At 43.1% G+C, this 16283-nt stretch overlaps 1 protein-coding gene across 1 annotated transcript in view; it reads right to left on the bottom strand.

Annotated features, from left to right (window-relative positions):
• Window positions 1-16283, bottom strand: part of Vwa3b (von Willebrand factor A domain containing 3B) — a 146695-nt gene that overhangs the window by 29157 nt on the left and 101255 nt on the right. The window contains 5 exon segments of the mRNA XM_051204574.1: window positions 1923-2041; window positions 12396-12552; window positions 12648-12735; window positions 13797-13898; window positions 15942-16099. Of these exon segments, the coding sequence (XP_051060531.1) occupies window positions 1923-2041; window positions 12396-12552; window positions 12648-12735; window positions 13797-13898; window positions 15942-16099 (624 nt within the window).

Raw genomic sequence — 16283 nt, 5'->3', positions numbered from 1 at the left:
TTCCGTTTGCTTGGTCTCTTCCTAGCTTAAATGGACTTATGGATGAACAATACCATTTATTTTCAAAGTGACACTGGCTTGCTTTGGAGAAAAACATCAGGGATGCAATGGTGGATGTGAAACTATTTATGTGTCCACTACTCATCATTCGCACAGGACGAGAAAGTTGTGCATGATGAAATACAAAAGAGAGGGTTGATGCTTATGCAAACAAAATTCTTCAGTGCTATTGAGCTCAAAGGCTTGGGGAGTCTTTGTCCTATTATAATATTATTACTGTTAATACTACTGAACTATTATCAAATAATTCAACACACACACACACCACACACACACACACCAAAGCAATAAACTCACTACTAATTAGATGAATACACTCAAAATATTAAACATAGGCCACACTAAAGCTTTGTCACTAATGTAAAAATTATTACTGAAAGCATACATTGAATATCTCTAACCCATGAACTTTTGGAATTTTATATTTTGAAATATATTTGCATGTACATAATGAGATATTGTAAGGATGGGACCCAAGTCCAAACACAAAATTTATTTACCTTTCCTGTCTCCCTTGTGCACACAACCCAGAAATAAATTTATGCACAATTATTAGTGCATGTACCAACATTTTAACTGTGGTCTTTCACATGGGACCAGGGATGGAAGTTACTGTAAATGGTATCATTGCAGGCACTCAAAAACGTTGGAGTCTGGAGCATCTGAGGTTTGGAATTTTTAGGAGTTTTTGCTCAACTTGTAGGAACAGTACTCCTCTAGCATGAGCAGAAGAGTTTTTCAGAGTTACTTTCAGGGACAAATCACTTACTCTGTGATTTGAACTTTTTTTTCCTCAAGGGAATGCTGTTCTGCCTGGTAATAGGGTCCCCTTCCTTTCCGAGACCCACAGGAAAAGGTCAGCATAGCAGAAAGGATTAAGGGACTATTATGCTACAAACAGTCATGGCTATTTTAGGAGCGACAGATTTGGGATGGAAGGCAGATCCATTTGGAAGGCTTCTTGTGTGTGTTTACCTCTATCATCATTCTAATTCTTGCCCTTCAAGGGTCCCCAAAGTGTGTACACTAAGGCTTAATTCTAGGCAGGTGTGCAGGTCATGGGCAAGGGTAACAGCCAAGCCACCTGTCCCTGAGGAAAGTCTCTACCTTTTGAACTGTTTGAGTATAGAATTCCTTCTGTAGTCAACTTAATCAGCGTCTTGATACAAAAACATTAAAAAATAATAATCTATATTTACAGAGTTACCCCTCAGTGTTCATGGGGGACCGGTCCCAAGACACCCCATTTACAGCTACAAATTTCTCAGGGTCACGGACACTCAGTTCCTGCATGTCAAAAGCTATTGCATTTGCGTATAATCCAGGCATACCTTCCCAGATACTGTAAATCACATGCAGATTGCTCATAAGACCCAAGATCATGTAAATGCTGTCTACATACTTGTTTTGTATTTGGAGGGATGCGACAAGAAAGCAAAATCTGCCCAAGTTCAGGTTAGACGTCATGTTTTTTTTCCTGGTTATTTTTACTCTGTGGGGTCTGAGCAGGAGAAGCAGCTCTGTCTCTACTGTGGGGTTTGTTAGTTACTTTTCAAAGTGTTAAATGCCAACATGACCAAATCCACTCACTGCATGAAGAGGAAGACTTGGAAGTTTTCCTGGAAACACAAGACATCTACAGAGTTTAGGACGGGAAGGTGGCTTTTTGAAGCTGTTGGAAAGGTCAGCTTTCAGGAGTCCTAACTCAGCACCCAGCAGGACCACACGTGCGTGAGCCATCCCTTTGTGTTGATGCTGGGCCTCTTAAAAACTGCAATCTCAGATGAACCAATCTGAGCTAAAACAAGGTAAAAGAAGCCAAACCCGATTATCTGTCAGGAGCATTTGGGAATAATACTCACTTCTCATAGGATTTAATAGCCTGTTCCACGTTTTGCTTGTAGATATTGAGTTTGACTCCTTGGGGGTTTATCAATATCATCTTACTGGTGTTGTTACCCACATGTGCCAGAGGGGACACCTACACAGAAATGTCAGCAGAAAGTAAAGTGTCACTTGATGGGTTCATGCAAGCCTTCAAACGTACGTTTACACGGGTACATGCTTTCCTGACTATAAAAACCACACTGAGCATAGAAAAGTAGAGTGTAGTAAATCTTAAAAGAATAAGAGATATAATTACTAACCTTTCTTTTTCATTTTTTAAAAGCTGTGCATTTTGAAAATTAGCACCATAAAAACAACAGAAGAAAACCCAAAATTGCCATTACTGAGTATTATCTCTAGAAGCATGTGTGTTTGTGTGTGTTCATATAAATAATTATGTTTTGCTTGTGTGTATGTATGTGCACCTCATGCATGTCTGGTGTCTCTGGAGGTCAGAAGAGGGTGTCAGATTCCCTGGAACCAAGTCTATGGGTGGTTAGAAATTACCATGTGGGTGTCGGGAATCAAATCCAAGAGCCAACAGGTGCTCTTAACCACCGAGCCATCTCTCCAGCCCCAAGAAATTACTCTTAATGAGGAAACCATTTAACTTTCAATCTAGGCGATGCACTTCATGTTATGTTCCCCAGCTTCTAAAATTCTGCAAAAATATATAATAAGAAACCAGTGCAAAGGAAGGAAGAAACTAAATGTGGATATAGTTATAAAAATTGAAGTGTGAACAAGCTGACGCTGTGGGTTGCTGGTTCTGTGTCCAGGGCTAACACAGCAGTGGGTGTCCAGCTCCTGGAACTGGGACTATGAATGTTCTGGAGAACAAGGGTCCACACTGGGCTCAGTGGCCAAAGTTAGTCCTGTGTAAAGGCCACCCCTCCTTGGGAGAAGGAACTGACTAGCAAGAGTGGACATTCACATAGCCTCACAACCAAGGAGCAAGCCTTGAGGAGTATCAGTGTATAAATACCTCCTACATTGCCGTTATCTACTGCAAGGAAGAAATCGTTCTTCACCCTTTCTTAGCTGGGCTCGTTTGAGGCTTTGCACTCTACCGAGATGAGAACCTATAGTTTGGGTTTAATTAGGCTGTTCCAAGACATACAGGAACTTACTGAAATCCTAAGTGGATGCAAGAAGTTCTGAATCTTGGAAGAATCTTGGAAGAATGACATTGGAACTGGAACAAAGACATAATCTTCATAGATTGAACAAAGTTGGAACTAGGCAGTCCCTTAAAAAGGCCTTGTGAAGTGGGTGATGCATAAAGACCTCCCCCACAGACAAAAACACGGATAAATGGGTAATAGAGAGGGGAATATGTGGACAGGCATTGAGACGCGTCAACGTATAGTAATAGGAATGTCAAAAGAACAGAAGCAAAGAGGAAGGTCATACAAGAAGCAACATTTGACTGTGTGTGTGTGTGCTTGCACGCACATGCATTAGCTTCACAAATGGTGGCTTTATCTAAGTGCTAAACCATAGGAGAGATGGAAAAGACACCATTTGTTAACAATTGTCATTGGTGCTGGTCGAAGTTAAGCTGTTTGACTTTTTAAAAATGGGCCAGACACAATCTGTCTGTATGATTTGGGGAAGGGGGCAGGGTCTGTGACCTAGTCCAGAGGGCGCAGCTGTTCGGGATCTTTTCCACTGTTCTGCCCCCAGGAGGGATAGTCTGCAGGTTCAGCTGCTAACCTGTCTAAAGATATAACACCAGCCTGGCCTCCCAAACTCCATTTTCAGTCCCCAGAATACAGGTTGCACCATTTTGAATATTTTTTAACATAGTAGTTTTAGGTTGGAAGCAAGGTTTAGTATTTTAGTATTGAGGAATATACAAAAACTCAGGTTAAGGATTATCTTTGGGGAAGGGGGAGAGGAAATGATAAAAAAACGGTGACATGGGGGTCCTTTACATTACTTGTAATTCCTTACCTACCTTTACAAGTGTCTAAAACAAGCTGGGCAGTGGTGGCGCACGCCTTTAATCCCAGCACTCAGGAGGCAGAGGCAGACGGATCTCTGTGATTTGAGGCCAGCCTGCTCTATAGAGCAAGTTCCAAAATAGTGAGGGAGATACAGAGAAACCCTGTCTCGAAATAACAAATCAAAACAAGTGTCTAAAACATGTATAACATTGGGTTTTAAACTATCAAAAGTAGTTAGGTCTAAAACTTGGGAGTTACAGGAGATAGGCAAGATGATTTTACTGTGTAATTCTTTCAAACTATATATATTCACTCTCGAATTAAATCATTAGGGTCCACATAAGCAAAACAGGCAAAGGTTTAAAGAATGGAAGAGAAAAGGCATGAAAAGCTTTGGGGTTCAACCAGCCACTTAGAAACCAGAGTCAGCATGTGGCTCCTGATCATTCCTTTCAAAGGGAAGGAAACAGAACAGGGTGTTAAAGGTGAAATGCCTGGGCTTTGAAACTGAAGATTGCATAAGTTTGTAAAATAAAATAAAATAAAATAAAATAAGACAAAATAGAAGAAAAAGAAAGAAAGAAAGAAAGGAAGAAAGAAAGAAAGAAAGAAATTCCTCAAAATAGGACAGTATCACAAAAACTTGACAGGAAAAAAAAAAATCAGTGCCAACACAAATGAAAGACATTTACGTTTTCTGTGACCTGGTAGGAAAGTACCCCTTTAGAAGCCTGTATATGTCTCTCCTAGTTTACCAGCTTAGAGTTCAATGATAACTCAGTATTTTTTTTTTTTTTAAATGCTCAGTCAAAATCTTGACTGGTCTTCACCTACGTAACCACAGGCAGATTCACACCATACTTCCCTCTTTGGTGGATCTAGATCTCATGCCTGGGGTGGCCATCAGGGACTCAAGCGTAGTTGTTCAGATTCGACGTGTGTGCACACACTCTTGTTCCCTTCTGCACGCAGGCTCGGGGGGACACAAAGGCATACTCCACAACTTCAGTCTTTGGTCTTAGTTTTTACAACATGGTGGCTTCTTGGAGGTCACATGGCCCACCTTCTTTATGATGTCAAATTTAGTGTCACAAGGGACATTCCAGGCCGTAGGGGATCACAGTCAGAGGGGGAGTGATATGAGCTTCAGGAAGAAGCTGAGGGCTGATTGAGAGGGAATAAAGGCTACGATCCCAGTCCCTTGAAAATGATTTCCTTAGTACTTTTTAAACTCAGCCGGGGGTGGGGGGTCCTTCCAGGTGAGATTTGGTAATAAGAAGCCGCCTAAGGCATCCTCTATTTTTAGTTCTCTGAGGCAAAACTATAGTCCTCACCAAATTCATATTAAAAACCAATCTTCAGTGACAAGGTTTTAACTATAAGAGGTAGACCAGAGGGCCATGTGGGGTGTGGTTTGTGGCAATGGGGAGGAAAATGGAGATGGATAGAAGGAGAGACAGAGCATAGAGGTAGAAATTTCTAGAATTCATGGTGTAGCTCCAGCTGGCTATACACCTGCAGCTGTTATCTTGTGTAGCCTCCTGAATGCTGGGAATATAAAAATCCTCCTACAGTTGAAAGCAGGAAAATGTTATTTAAACAACATTCCTGGTCTCTTTGTAGCTAATATGCCTATCAGCTAAATGATGAGATGAATAGATAACTTCCCAAGTTGCTCTAAGATTTAGGGCAAATACTTTAATGACATCGAATACTTTTCTCGGAGCCTAGTACATGATTGAAGCATTCATCATAGAATAGATCAGGGACCTTGCCATGTTCCTCTAGAAGTAAATGACAGAGATGTTGTACTAAGGCACAAGGCTATGCATAGAGACCCGAGGACAAGGCAGAAGGCCTTTATGGGAGGAGGAGGAGGAGGAGGAAGGAGGAGGATGCTGTCAGCTCTGCAATAATGCAGGCTAATCTTCCCAAATTATTCCAATCTCTTTTTTAAAAGCAATTGTCAATACAGAGCTCCGAATTCTAGGCTCATCAAATGGCTAAAACAATTTTATTCTGTGTATGGCTTAGAGATGAATTCATCTTTTTGAAAGAGCTAAGATAAAATAATTTGGTCCATTTTATATCTTATAATGAAGAGTTGCTAGGGCAACCTTTCTGCCTGGTACTTCATTTCCAAGGTGACAGACTTGCTGCTGATCCAGGGAACTGGTAAGCAAAAGAGAATTGAGCCTCTGGAGGAGAAAGATTCTCCCAAGTAAGCCATGAATGAAACAAAGATTTCTTACAAAGCCACACACTGCTTCCTGGCCCATACAGACGCTGCCTGCCATGCATTGAACAGAGGAGAGCCAGTTCAAATTCTCAGTGCAGGGAGATTAGATTCTGGCCCACCTGCCTGCCAGCTCCAACTGTTTCACAAGACGCTCATTTCAAACTCAGAAAGGGTCTCTAATAAGCTAGGAGACATGTTAGCGTATTTCATAGCTGAGGGTCTCTTCCAGTCTAAGGAACTATTAGGGAACAAAAGATACAAACAGAAGGCATTTGAAATTTGCTCTTGGGGTCATTTTGCAGGCGCGCACTACATTATTAACTACTAAAGTTGCACTGCTGTGTGGTAGATCTCAAAACCCATTCCTCCCGTCTGTCTAAAACTTTGTGTCCTTTGACTAACAGCTGCCCATGTCTTCCTCTCGGGCCCCTCCACTGCAGCCTCAGCAACCAGCACTCTCCCCTGTTCCTAGGGGCCCCGCCTTTCCAGACTCTACATATAGGGGGCCTGGAAAGATGGCTCTGTAGTTAAGAGCAACTGTCGTTCTTGCAGAAGACCCTGGTTCAGTTCCCAGCAACCATGTCTGGTGGCTCACACCCACCTCTGGGGATCCAATGCCCTCCTCTGGGTACTATACTTTCATGCACATACATATAGGCACATATGCATAGAAATACTTTTTTTTTTTTAAATTGCCGGTAAGCAAGGTGATGGATATGCTAATTGGCTCGAATTAATCAAGATATTGTAAACCGATATCAAGTCGTCACATTGTGCCCTGTAAACATATAGTTACGATTTGTCCAAAAAAAAAAAAAAAAAAAAAAAAGCTAAAAATTTAAAGACATAAACTATGCTTTGGAGAGGAGATTGAAATGTATTATGGTTCACCTCTATCATCTAATTCTTGCCCTCCTGTTAGTGATGAAGGGTGAGTTTGCTGGGCAGAGCACTATCTTGTCTGTGTGCTTGTGATGGAAATGGATGGTCCCCCAAAAGGTACCAAAGACGCGTCCAAGAGGAAGGAAATGTCCATCCACTTCTCTTTGGCCTTGCTTTTCTGGAGGTGAAATGCTAGAATGTTCTCCTAGAGATCAAGATCCTAACTCCAGCTCCTCCTGGATTTTTCCTTCTTAACACTCGAGGCTGAGACCTAGTTTTTATTAGCATACAATGTATTGGTCTCATTGTGGTACCTTTTCAAGCAAAATTTATTTTGTTTCTGTCGTTTCTCCTCTCCTCCCCCCCCCCACTCTTTTAACCTCTTGCCTCCTTTCTGTGACTCAGGGGTCCTTATATCCTCCTCCTATCTTCCCTTGATAGCTTCCTCCCCTCGCGGGCTCCTACCTAGTTTCTCCTACATAGCTTCACAGTTTGTAACTATTCTCACACCCCTTCACTTACATACTATAAATATTAAAAGTTGGGATCTGTGGTGGTTTGGGCTTCTTGTTAGTGGCATCGTTTGGAGAGACTTGTGTGGTGTGGCCTTTCAGGATGCATGTCCCTGGACGCAGGCTTTGAAATGAAAAGCATTATGCCACTTGCAGGTTTTGCTGTAGCTGGTGTTCTTGTGTTAATTCTTCTGCTTTGTGCTTGCGGTATAGGATGCGAGTCCCCAGCTTCCTGCTCTGGCCACACTTGCTGACCACAGCTCGCTGTCATGCGTCCCCACCATACCGGACTCTCGTCCCCTGGGAACCACGAGCCAAAATTGCTTCAGCCGTGGCCTTTATCACAGCAACAGAAAGGTAAGTGATCCAGGACCCACAAGGAGAATGTGTGATTTTTGTCTTTCTGACATTGGCTTACTTCACTAAATACAATGCTTTCCAGATCCATCCATCTCCCGCAAATTTCGTCTGTCTTTAACAGCTGAGTAATACGCCATTTATTATATATGTCACATTTTCATTATCCACTCATCTATTGATTGACATCGAGGCTGGTTCCATTCCCTGGATATTACAGATAGGGCAGCAACAGGCACGGAGCTACAGACATCTCTGTGGTAGGATAGAAAGCACTCTGGGTTTTTATATCCAGATCATACCACAGTCCCATTTCAAATGTTTTTGAGGAACTCTTCCATGCTCCTCTCAGCAGTGAGTCAGGCTCCCCATCCTTACATCCTTGCCAGAGTTTGTTGCCATTCATATTCTTGATGCGAGCCATTCTGACTGCAGTGAGATGGAACTACCAAAGTAGTTCTAATTTGCATTTCCCTGGTAACTAAGGATGTTGAGGGCTTTGAAAAATACTTCTTGTCCTTTTCTGTTTCCTGTTTGGGTAACTGTTCATTTCATTACCCCATTTCTCAGTGGGCTGTTTCGTGTTTTATTGTTTGATTCATTCAGCTCTTTACATATTGTAGACATCAACCTTCTGTCTGAAGTGTAGATGAATTCCGCCCGAAGCACAGCAAAAATTTTCTCCTATTCTGTGGGTTGTGTGTTTTCTCCGATGATAGTTTCCTTTCCTGTAGAGAAACACTTCAATCTCATGTCATCCCATTTGTTGATTCCTGGGCCCATTTCCTGTGCTACCTGAGTCTTGTCCAGAACATTCTTGACTGCACCTATGACCTGAAATACATTCCCTGCGTTTTCCTCTAGCAATTCTTGTGTTTCATATTTTAAGCCAAGGACTCTGGTCCACTCTGGATTGCCGCTTCTCTGGGATGAGAGCTGACGATCTAACTTCATTCTTTTTTTGGGGGGGGTGTGTATCCAGTTCTGCCAGGACCATTTGTTAAGCAGCCTTTCTTCTACTGTATGCTTTTGATGCTTCTGTGTGGGTGCAATCTTCAGAATCACTCTGGACACTTAGCATTCAGTCCCATCAACGTCACTTCCCCCCAGCCCTCCGCCTACGCTCAGTGTCATCCCTGAGTCATTGTCCAGACTTGTCTCTTGACGCTTCACGTGTCTGCCTACCAGGGCCATCCCTTAAAGAAAACTAGCGGTCCCCCTTCCAGAAGCTATCTGTTGCCAATAGCTCCCGAGCTATGGTAAGGTTTCGTGCCTACCTACCCTGCCCCTGCTGGAGTTTGGACTAGTTTGAGCAAAGTCTTGTATATGTTGTCACAGACACTGCAAGTTCATTCAGCTGCTCTTATGTGCAGCTGGAAAAAGCCTGGAAAAGCCTGTTTCGCCGACTGCCTCTGGCACCCTCTTCTGCACTGATCCATTTTGATGTAGTTAGGGGATACATATTCTCTTTATGGTTTCTTCTTTTGATCACATGCTTGCATTTCCCTAGCCTGCCACATTTATTTTGGAGAGCTTTCCATTGCAATGCACCTCAAGTCATGGGGAGAGTTACAAGCAGGAATGATGTAAGTGCAAGAAAGTTCTACTTCCAGGAGGAAGTCATGAAACAGGTTTGTTCCAAATAAATCCCTAGTATATTAATAGAAGAAATACACAGAACATGAAGAAAATGTCACCAGATTTCCTGGAAGAGAGATGTCAGTGTTCACTGGCTTCAGTGCCTTTGGAGCCTTGAGGCAAAGTAAGAGAAGAAGGTAACCAATGTCACCTCCAGCCTCCAGGGTGTTGCTGACCTCCATGGTCACAGTTTTAAATGTGACTAATGGCTAACCGAAGAGAATCCCATTGCTCTCTGCTGCTCTAGGTAGCAATCCCAGAGAGGTCAAGGGCAGTTAGGGCCCTATCATTAGATGTTCTCCTGGGAAACCTCAAATATATAAAAAGCAAAGAGAATTGCACAGTAAGCCTTGCCTCCCCGAAGATCTTTCCCGAACTTAAGAATTATTCCAGCTGCTCTCAGTCCCTGACGCCCATGTCTCTAGGCATCCCGAGGCAGACACAGCATCCCATCCGTAAACAGTTCAGGATGTCCCTTTAGGGACGTCACCCCCGGGAAGTCTGATGGTCTCTGCTTACACTCCCAGCCTCTTCGGGACTTGGCCCTCGTATTCACATCTCTTCAGGGTTTGACGCCCCGCCCTAACGTGGCTGCTTGAGAAGCTGTTCTACCTGAAGACAAGGACCTCCCTCTTCCCACACCACGGCTGCTTCTTATTACAACTGGTCCTCACTGTGGGAGGATTGGCTCTAGAACATACTACCACCTCTGCCAACACTCCCCACATGCTCCAGACCCTTATGTAAAATGGAAGGGTGTAAGGAGTATGGTTTTTCCGCCCACCGCCAGTCTTGTCCCGCCGCCACGCCTGCCCCAATTAACACACTGAGACTCTGTATTTGATATAATCCTGTTGGCCCATTACTAGTTTCTTATCGGCTAGCTCTGTCTTAAGTATTAACCCATTTCTATGTATTTTCATGTGGTCTTACCAGCGAGAGGCGGCTGGCAGTTCTGCCTTCTCCTGACTCTTCATCTTGACGGCCTCCTTACTACTTCCTATTTCCTCCTTGTCTCCCACCTATCTTGCTTTCCTATTGGCCAACAGTGCTTTATTCATTAACAAATATGAGAAACATATATACATAATGGCATCTCCCATCATCTCCTCTTTTCCGTCTAAATAAAAAGAAGGGTTTTAACTTTAACAAAGCAAAAATATGTAACACAGCACTTATCAAGTAAGAATCACAGTTAACAATATTTAGTACATTAACATTTAGCAAGATTTGAAGAAAATATTTCATCATCTATCCTATCTTTGTGTGTCTAAAGTTTAAGTAACTTATCTTTAATCCTAAGTAAGGAAAACTATAACCATAACTATTTGTCTTCAACTCCATCAAAGACCACAGAAGGATAATATATAAACTCTAGAAATGACAGAGACAACTCACTGTCTGGCCAGTCACCCGAAGTTCTTCTGTAATCTTCCATCTTCAGCCCATAGGCCATAGTGTGTCTGGCAGACTCTTCAGCAAAGCAGGAAACTTTAAACTGTCTTCTTGTATTGGCAGTTTGTCAGTCATTTTTCTCTGTGTCCTGCCTACTGTCTGGCAGACTCTTCCATGAAGCAGGAACTCTGTAGTAATGTCCATCTTGAATCAGCAGTCACTTTTCTGTGGGTCCTTTCCTGCATGTCCAGTTTATACAGCATAAAGTCAAACAGTCCAGACAAGAGCAGTATCTTGTCCAAATGGCTAGTCATGCCATACTGGAAGTAAACTCCATAATGAGTTTCTTGAATGTCCATCTTCCTTTTTGACGAAGGTGGTGTTGCCAGGAGCATTTATGTCTCATTGTCGAGAAAAACCCTAAACCATTTTAAATGCCATATTCTGTAGGTCTTTGAAAGGTTTGAAGAATGCCTATCCATCTCAAATATATGTCTGTACATCTAGAAATCTTAACTAACTTAATTATAATATCTGACTATCATAGATACTATCTATAATCTGTATTGAATTATACATTACATTTCTAAATGAGCTATATAAACACAATACCTAAACAAGAGGAGAAACATATATATCACAAAATTGACCTTAAATTGTATCAATAAATGAAAATCCATTCCAAAACAAAGTATCCATATCTATATCTATATCAATATGACATCTCCCATCAGAGGGGTTTCTGCGTGTAACCTCCCTCCCTCCTCCAGTGTACCTTAAGCCATCAATGATTCCTGACACCCACTACAATGTAAATGCCATATGAGTAGCTATTATACTGCACTGGTTAGGTAGTGATGGGGAAATGCTCAAGGTCGGTATAGATGAACCTTCTGATCTAAGATTTGCTGAAGCCACAGATGAAGAGCTTGCAGACAGTAAGGGCCTGCTGGACCGAATTGTACATAAATGCCTTGGCCACATATATCCTCCCCCACACTCTATTACTAGAGGCTCTTTTCTTCTCCAGGAACATGACTACTTCAAACCCACCCTCCACCTCCTCTCTCCTTGCCTGGGGTGGTTTTATAATAGAGAAAATGTCATTCAACTTGGGAAGAGAAAAGGCCTCATCTCTCCAGCAAATCCAGCCTGTCTTTGGTTCCTCGGTCCCCGGATGCCCGTTCATAACTCTGAGCCAGAGAACTTTCGACATCTCTGAAGCTCCACAGGTACCCTCAGCAGCAAGGAGCTACAAACTTCCAGCTCAGCAGAGGCCAGCTCCTCCCACCCTACAAGGGGACGTGGTAACAGTTCCTTTTTCTCCTCTCCCTCATTTACTGCCTCTACACATAACTTCTTCCAATACATCTCTGTTACAACTCATCAAGAAATTAAATCGGGTTATTTTTTATTTGGCCAGAAAAAAAAAATAATCCTCTGGCACAGGGGCACAGGGATTATCAGTCACATTACCTCATCAAAGACCTTGGAGACAACGTGCTTATTCAGGATGGGAACATACGTGGGAATGTGGGGCACCACCGTACCAGCCAAGGCATCCATGATGGTGAGCTTCTTGGCCGCCAGGCCATGGGTTTGGAGCCAGTTTTCGGAGGACATGTCTAAAGAGCTAGGAACACACAAGACTGTAGAATTTAAAACTTGTGACTTAGTCATTCACAAACAAAACCAGAACCAACTGCCCCCTTGGATCAAAGCACTCACGTGCGGTCATTAACCTGGCTTCGGTTTCCAGTGAGTCTTTCCGACAACTTGTCATTGAGGTATTTATTCATCTGCAGGATGCTTATTTCTGTGGGATGGAATAGCAGCTGTGTACATGGGGGCTGACATCAAGGATGGATCGATCATGCAGTGAGCGCCCACCAGCTCCATAGAAGGGTCAGGTGTGCTCGCAAGCCATTTCTTCACAAGCCGCATTTAAGATGCTTAACAAGGCTATGATTTACCAGTGATTCCCCAGCACTAGGCTCCCCCACAACTACCAGAGGAGTGACTTGATCGATATTTTCCAACCCAGACACTTTGTTTCATGGCTCTTCAGCTTGGTGAGGGAAACCACCAAGTCTGTTGGGTTTTTAAGTTCAAATTTTGAAATTAGCATGTGGAGTTTTAAACGTACATCTTTATATAAACGTGGGTTTCTAAACGGAGAGGAATATTCCTTCACTGCATTCGCAGCAGCTAGAAGGTGCGCATTGGTTAAATGCTTAAGAAACCACGTTGTAGCCACCATGTGCTAAGTTCCATAGTGAATGGACTGCGTGTGGGCAGCTGAGGACATGCAAGCTACTCTGAAAGGGTTCCCACACAGCATCAATGAAGCTAACAGAGTCTGATGCAGCCACGACAAGTTAACACAGGCGTACTTCCTAAGGGACTGTGTACCGTTCTCAGGATTTAGTAATTAATTGTTTGAAATGTAGAGAGCACACGCTGTAGAACTCAATTTGATTTAAGAAAAACATCACCTCATAATTAGCCGCTGAACGCACAAGTTATACCTTCCTCATGCTTAGCCTTACGAGTTTGACAGCTGGAACCAGAAAGGAGCTGCCTGGGTAGCAAGAGTTTCAGGTTTACAGCACAGAGTAGCTGACATTTCTAACACGGTAGCCAAGTGAGCCAAGAGCGTGCCAAACACCCAGACACACAAATCTAGTAGCACAAATCTAGCCCTAGGAATATCCAGGGCACCGAGGTAGGTTTATCTGGTTTCCAAGGGAGGAAACTACAACATTGTAAGTGTGACTTCTTTGTTTCTCTCCCCTCAACATCTCCCACCCGTCTTTCAGACACAGAACAGAGGATAAAAGGAAGATGAAAGGAGTCCCCTGGCCCTCTCACGCTTGCCTTTGTCACCCAGAGCAAGGCAGCTGCTGGAGTTGGAGGTCTCCTTCGTGTCTCTGCAGGTCTTGGATGTGTGGCTTCTGAGCAGGCTGGTTTTGGTTGCTTCTGTTGAGACCACACAGAGAAGGGTTGGGGATGGGAGATGTCTGATTAGACAGAACTACTCTACCAAATTACTGTTCACTTTAGGCTGGGGACATGGCTCAGTCAGCAACGTGCTTGCTATGCACTTACAGAAACCCGAGTCTGATCCCCAGAAACCATTTGAAAGCAAAAGGCCAGGTGTGGTTGAAATCCCTGTCACTTGGGGATGTGAAAGCTCCTTAGGCTTGCTGATTCACAAGTCTAATCTGGCCGGAGAGATCAAGGCCAGTGAGAGACCCTGTCTCAAAAAAACAAGGTGGAGGGTAGGTGAGGAAAAACATGCAAAGGTGACCTATCTCCTCCATAAGTACACGCATGCACACACGCGCGCATGCACGCGCGTGCTCGCACACACGTGTATGGCCCTGCACGGACCCCCGAGGCACCTTGAGCAAGCCTGAAGCTGTTGGCTGGAACATCTTGCCCCAGAGTTGTTGCTGGTTCTCTTCATGATTTGCTAACACACATCTGCTGGGGAGGAACTGAGCCCGAAAACTTGCACGCTTGACCCTTGATCGTTTTCCACCGTGCTGTGAGTCAGCATACAAGCCCGCTCCTTCCCCTCAATAAATGACATTGGGCATTCGGGCATTCCTGTCGCACGAATGATCCGCTGTCCTGTCTTTTGTTTAAATCTCTAGGCCTTCGCCCTCAGTTTTCTTGCTGTGTGTGTGTGTGTGTGTGTGTGTGTGTGTGTGTGTGTGCACGCGCGCGTGCGTGCGCACGCATGCACGCGCTTTAATTTGGTTAGAGTTTGGTGGGTTTTATTTTCTTTTCCTTTGCAGCATGGTTTTACTTTGCTTTCTTGGTTTTGGGGATTTTGTTTTTGAATTGGGTTTTTGTTTGTTTATTGAGAAATAACAAAGTTAGGTGAGTAGGGAGGGGAGAGGATCTGGAACAACTTGGAGAAAAGGAAGAATATGATCAAAATATATTTCAATAATAAAAATATAATGAAATGTCAAACTATAGCAACAACTATAGCCAAGGAAGGAAGGAAGAAAGGGAGGGATAGAGGGAGGAAGGGAGGAAGGGAGGGGAGGAGGGAGGGAGAGAAAGAGAGAAAAAGAAAGAGGGAGGAAGGTATTTGAGCTGAATCTCAAACCTCATACAAAATGAACATCAAATATAGAAAAGAAAACCCACAAAATTTCTAGAAAAAAAAATCTTCAAGACTTAAAACTAGAATTTACATGTGTCATCAATAAGGGTCCAAGAAAGGAGAACCTGGCCCATTAAAATCCCGTTTGACGAAGAAAGATACTACGGACGGAAACACAAGTCACAAACGGAGAGGGAAAGTTTCAAATGACTGATCTGAGTCCCCGTGCCTAGAACATCTGAGCACTCTTAAAACTCACCAGTGAAACTCAAAGCATTCATTTACTATTCATAACACAAGTGCACAGAACAAACTGCTAACCCATGTATAATCTTCTATGGATATACAGAAAATGATGCTAAGTGAGAAAATAGCCAATTCTGTGATTCCATTCCTAAAACGTTTGTGAAATGTAACATTTTAGAAAGGAAACAGTCATCCCCAAAGGCCAAGGTATGTAAGATGTATGGGTGTGATGTAGAAGGGCAGCCTATAGAGAGAGCCCTCATGGTGATGGAATTTCCCTGCATCCCTACACAGATGATAAAAACCCAAACAGTCAGACAGGAAAAGCTGGGACAAATCTGAATAGAACATTTGGGATTTACCAATGTCAACATTCTGCTTGTGGTGTCATAATATTATTCTGTAAGACGTTACCATGGGAGGGTGTCTACAGGGTAATGCTGTGATATTATGCAAACTGTCTTAACAGAAATTTCATTGAATAAAACAAGCAGAAGATGAGGGTAGCTCAGAGGTGGTAGGCTTGCCAGGAATGAGCGAGGCACCCAGATAAACAAACAGATGCTTAAATTAGGGTCTTAAAAGAAATCCCCTGTGGGGATTCATCTCACTGGAGGAAAACCAGCCAAGAGTCACCTGGTCCTATGCACGGGTACCTGCATGGAGGATTTTCTTTTTCTGGGTCTTTCCATCCAAAACCTTCCATGGTCCTTTAAACATATTTGGAGGTGAAACAGCCATTGAGTCAGCATCCGATTGAGAATTTGCATTCTTTTCTGAGGTTAAAAACATGGAGGAGAGTTCCTTTCCATGCCTGTTTGGTTAAAAAAAAAAAAAAAAAAAAAAAAAAAAAATTTTTAAAGTAGATCAATAAAAAAGGAGGGCAAAAACTAAAAACATGCCCATTAAGAAGGAAGACAAGCGGATTAACACACACCGAACCCTGCAGACTGAAAGTGGACACCCCCAGCCTGTGCGCTCAGCGGGAAGTCCTCATA

Source organism: Phodopus roborovskii, unplaced genomic scaffold (assembly GCF_943737965.1).
Source record: "Phodopus roborovskii unplaced genomic scaffold, PHOROB, whole genome shotgun sequence".
NCBI lineage: Eukaryota > Metazoa > Chordata > Mammalia > Rodentia > Cricetidae > Phodopus > Phodopus roborovskii.
The sequence above is the reverse complement of the archived record's forward strand: the minus strand, read 5'-3'. Positions and strand labels throughout refer to the sequence as shown.